The sequence below is a fragment of the Gavialis gangeticus genome, unplaced genomic scaffold (assembly GCF_001723915.1).
Source record: "Gavialis gangeticus isolate Ggan-Ray unplaced genomic scaffold, GavGan_comp1, whole genome shotgun sequence".
NCBI classification, from domain to species: domain Eukaryota; kingdom Metazoa; phylum Chordata; order Crocodylia; family Gavialidae; genus Gavialis; species Gavialis gangeticus.
Window position 1 is genome coordinate 56927388 of NW_017729004.1, and position 5083 is coordinate 56932470.

Here is a 5083-nt window from a genome sequence, read left to right on the forward strand (position 1 = left end):
GCTCCGGGGGGCGGCTTCAGCACGGGGCCCCTCCGTGTCCTAGCTCCCCTCTGCCGCGGAGCTGGCACTTCGCCCCTTGCTCGCAATTAGTTGTGGCGGGGGGGGAGGAGGACAGAGAGCAGGGCCGGTTCGTTTTAGGCTGGGCTGCGCAGGGTTACCTACGTTGTTGGCGGGGCGGACTTCCCGGTCATTGAGGCCATGTAAGACAGTGTTTCCCAACCAGTGCCGTCGGCAGCGAACAGGTGCGCCCGGGAATTGTGCCATGGCAATGAGCTGCAATAGGTATGAGGATAAGGAATACCTTAACAGGTGCCCCGCTGAAATTTTGTATTCATGCAAGTGTGCCTTGGGCTGGAGAAAGTTGGGAAGCACTGATGTAAGGCCACCTAGAGCCCAGTCTAGCACGGCAAATAGTTTGTTAGTTAAAAAAAAAAAAGTCATGAAGTTTATTTCCTACCTATGAGGACTTTTTTTTACTGTCTTTAATTTTCCCTGAGCCTGATAAAGGGCCTGTGGGTCCAAAAGCTTGCAGAAAAAAGATTATTATTTTTTGCAGTGTCTTAGTGGGTCTAATAAAAGGTGTCATCTCTGAACCAAGAGTCCTTGAGTTTTGCATTTCTTAGTAAAAAAGGGAACATGGAGAAGCCCCTCCATCAGTGGCATCTCGGCATGGCCTTTAGGGCACGCTGAGATGTGAAGTGGGGCGTACACCTGTATCCTTTAGAAGAAAATGTAATTAACACAAATTGCTAGAATTCAGGATTCAACTTTTCTGTAGTGGTAGATACAGACTTTACAGCTCTTACAAGACACTTTCTGAAAAAAAGAAAGAAAAAGAGAGTTGACAAAGCAGAAGAAGCCAACTTAGAGCTCCACAAAGCACCGGGCTTCTGGGAGAATATCAGTAACACCTCACCGGAGACTTTCTTCCTGTTCCATGCTTTCTTTCTTTTTTTTTTTAAAGATATCTCAAATTGCTATAGAAAAAAGGAACTGTTCAGTGAGTTGATCAAAGTACTGAACTACAATCCATGCTATTACCACAAGGACACATCTGTCATGTTTGTAATCTTATTATTGTGACTGTTAATAACAGATGTCCTGGGTTTTTGTTTTTGTTTTTTTTAAGTTAGGCCTATTAGCAATATCAAATGTAATAAAGCCTGGATCTATCAAGTGCAAAACCATATTTTGTATTTCTTGCAAAGTCAAAATGTCATCTTTCCAATATTAACAAACTCTCAAGTGATATAAATGTAGCTAGACTCATGTTCTTTAGAATCCATCTGATTTTGTTGGAACGGAAAATAAACCATTCAAATGCCATTTCAAGCAAAAACAGTAAAACAAAGGTCATCATACAAGTATCAGCTTTTATTTTCACCAGCATGCATGTACAAACCAATGTTTAAATTAAACCTGTCTGTCATCTTTCAGTACAATGAAGTATTAACTCAGTTGCTTCTTCCTTAACTTCAGCAAGGCAACAAGATGTTAGTCAATATGTGGAAGTGTTTGCAAAAAAAAGGAAAGAAAATAATAGAATCACTACAGCAAACACTATAGGGTTCTGAGGTGGAATCTGGTTTACTTGAATGTTATTGCACTGAAGCCAACAGAGCTTTCTTGTGATTAAGTTGAACATGATTTGTTTTTGCTGGAGTCATTTTGACCCAGCAAGTAGCAAAAACTAGATTCCCTGAGTAGGGCTTATACTTGGCATATACATGAAGAGGAGATAGCTAAGGAGTTATTCAATAAATCTCTGGTTCTGAACCTTTTTAGACTCAAGGCACTCCTCGGAAAGTGCCAGCTCTTAGATTTCACTTGCTTTTTTATTACAGAAAACTACTAGAGCAATTTTTCTGTTGAAAAGAACTCATAAAAATAGCAATAGTTTAGAGGGGAGTAGGTTGTAGCTGTGTTGGTCTAAGGACATAGGCAGACAAGGCTCTTGGGTGAATCTGATTTCTTTTATTAGACCAACTTAAATAGTTCAAAACCGGAAAGCTTGCTTAAAAATTGTTCTCCAACTATTTAAGTTGGTCTGATAAAAGATACCAGATTCACCCAAAGAACCTTGTCTGCAATAGTTTAGAGCAGGGTAGGCAACGTTTTTTGGCCGGAGTGCCAAAAAAACTACAATGTCTACCTTGGAAAGTGCCCAAGTGCTGTCATGCTGGAGCCCGGAGCAGCTGTTAGCAGCCTCCAGGCTGCAGCCAGTACCTGGGGCCCAGTCTGCTTGCACCAGGGCTTGCAGCCTCCCAGCTGCCTGCTGGGAGCAGTCTGGGCTCCGTGGCTGGCAGCAGCTGCTTAGAGCCCGGGCTGGCAGTGGTGTGCCAAGCAAAATGGCCTTGCATGCTAGGTTCAGCATGTGTGCCGGGGGTTGCTGACCCCTGGTTTAGAGTGTTTTTAACCTTATAAGCCAGAGCCAGATGTGCAGGCATGTGAGGTTTTTGGCCTGTACATCCGTATGCCTGGCATGTTAAACTGTGCACGGTACTGCTAATTTGCATTTCCTGGTAGCAAACATGGAGATCAGGGAGCAGGTAGCCCAGAGCTGTCTCCATGTGCTGCAGAGCCCCATGCCATGTGCCCCAGCAGGACAATGTGTCCCGCTGCAAAGCCCATGGGCAGGGGCATGAACTGCAGCACAAAACAGTGGCAAAAAATTGTGCTGCTATTATTTGTGCTGCCGCAAACGCATGGCTCATCTCATGTAGATGTGGCCATGGATTCCTGTGTGAAATCCTGTGATTCTAACAGGTAAAAGCCAGAATCAAGGTCTCGCAAACATGCTGTCATCCACAAAATAAATCAAGAATATTATATATAATCTTGGGTAATCTCATATAATATGCCAGGCATATAGGGCTGCATGAAAGGTGGCACAAAGATGCTAACAGAAGGCTGTGGAAATACAGCTGCTAATGCTAAGCCGCCAGAACATGTGCTCTGTGGGGCTACACTTAGCAGCAGTGCCACCAGAGTGAGAAGTGTCCCTGGGGAAGGTGCTAGCTGCTGAAGGGACCTCTAGCAGCAAAGATACATCTTGTCAGATGATGGCACTTTGCTTATCAGCAGAAAGGAGGGCTCTGCTACCAAAGGTGAACTTTGGATATGGATGCACCGAGTTTTTCTGGCAGACCCAGAATAGATTATGCCTACTGTATATGAATGAGCACTCTTCAAGCAGTGGGCGCCATATTCCTATTATACATGAACCAATCACGCCTCAAGCGTTAGTAGTTACCTAGTTATCTGTTCTGGTCCAATCTATCCTGATTTGGACAAGGCTAGGTTAGCTGGCCACCACACTCAAAATTGCCACTCTGATGCAGGAAAAATTGGCCATATCCACCCTCAGCAGGCCTCTCCCTCTGGTGCTCCCAATGTCTGGCACAAATTATAAGGCAACTTAATACAAAATTGGCCCTGGAAATCGTTTATTAATGCAGGATGCTTCTGATCTTGATTATGTTATGCATTTACAGTACATTTTAATGCAAGGTATTACGAACTATTTGAGTACAGTGCCTAGCACAATTAACTCCTGGTCTATGCTTAGGACTCCTAGGTCCTCATGTAATAAAAATAGGAAAGAAGTTATTTAGGGGGAAAACAAAGGACAGAAGAAAACAGCAGAACAGGAAGGCTGGATTTACAACCCTTCACTAGACTTCATTATCAGGATAAACCATAGGGCTCTTCCATGGAGCTTGCTATATCACCTGACATGACTGAGGGCTCTGCCATTACCAAGTCAGTGACTCCAGGGAAAGTGCTGTGAGATGAGCCAGGTGTTCTGGGCTTTTACAGATGTTCTTAATTAAATGGAAAGAAGACACACTTCATGGAAAATAGGGACACCTGCTCCATAAAGGGAGAATCAAAGAGAGTCTGGGTTGTGACTGTGGATGATTGTCCAATTAGATCATTTAATGGTGATCTAAAATCAATCCATGCAGCTACCCCTGAAGCAGTTGAATGGCTATCAAATTTAGGTATCAATCTATGACATTGTATGAATGTTGTAATCCTAAAATGTCATACGAAAGAGAGAGAGAACGGAAAGAAGGGATTTGTTCTTGGAATAGAAAAAGACGAAGCAGAGAGCATTCAGAACCAGAAGAGTGTTCTGGTTCACAGCTGGGGCTACGAAGGGTATATTCTTCCTCTTCCTTTTTCTTTGCAGACTTCCTCTGCGGCTTTGGTTGTGGTGTGTGGCCGTGCAGGAAAAGGCCGGCCATTTCCTTAGCAGGCCTGTTTCCTTTCAAGAGATGAGCTAGAGTGAGAACATGACTGGACACACATCCTTTCCCAGGCAGCTTCCTCCAGGCGGCTTCCTCTTGCCCGTTGACCGTGCCTCGCCCTGTGGACATGGCTCAGAGTGGTCTAACGCACTGCTCCGACTAGTTTAGAGACACGGGGGTCTCAGTGGATTAACCCCTTGCTCCCCGCATTGCTGCCGGGACCACGCACGAGAGTGGCTACCTGGCTGCACCACGCCAGCCGGGCGTGGAGGGGCTGAAGCCGGGGATGGTGTGAAGGGAGGGCAATGTCGAGCTGGCCGAGCACACGCACGCGGGCAGGGTAAATGCCCTGGGAGGCAGCAGGGTGGGGGTCAAACCGCTTGGTCTAAGCAGCTTAGGAGCGATTATGCTGCTGATTTAAACGCCCGCGGGCGCCGGGGCCAGGAGCGGGAGCGGCCGGGGGAAGTTGCCGGAGGCAGCTGGCTGCAGAGGGAGTTACCACTTGAGGGGCCCGGGACATCTCGGCGGAGCACAGTAAGTCCGGCCCCCGGGGCGCGGGGCGGGGAGGGGGCACCGGGACCCGCCGGCTCCCCTCGGGTAACGCTGTCCCCCGCCCGCGCGCAGGGGGAAGATGCCCGTGATCAACATCGAGGATCTGACCGAGAAGGACAAGCTGAAGATGGAAGTGGAGCAGCTCAAGAAAGAAGTGACGTTGCAGAGAGAAGCGGTGAGCGAGCGCGGGGCAGGCAGCGCCCGCCCGGCTCCGCCGACGGGGAGGCGGGAGCGAGCCCCGGGCGGCAGCGGAGCAAGCACCCTGGGGCCGGAGGGCC

General features: G+C 47.4%; 1 protein-coding gene across 1 annotated transcript in view; it reads left to right on the forward strand.

Annotated features, from left to right (window-relative positions):
* The first annotated feature begins 4334 nt into the window (after nt 1–4334).
* LOC109291415 (guanine nucleotide-binding protein G(I)/G(S)/G(O) subunit gamma-11) overlaps nt 4335–5083 on the forward strand; it is a 6314-nt gene continuing 5565 nt past the window's right edge. Inside the window, exons 1-2 of the mRNA XM_019508433.1 lie at nt 4335–4787; nt 4878–4980. Of these exons, the coding sequence (XP_019363978.1) occupies nt 4885–4980 (96 nt within the window). The 5' untranslated portion in view covers nt 4335–4787; nt 4878–4884. The remainder of the gene's footprint in view (nt 4788–4877; nt 4981–5083) is intronic.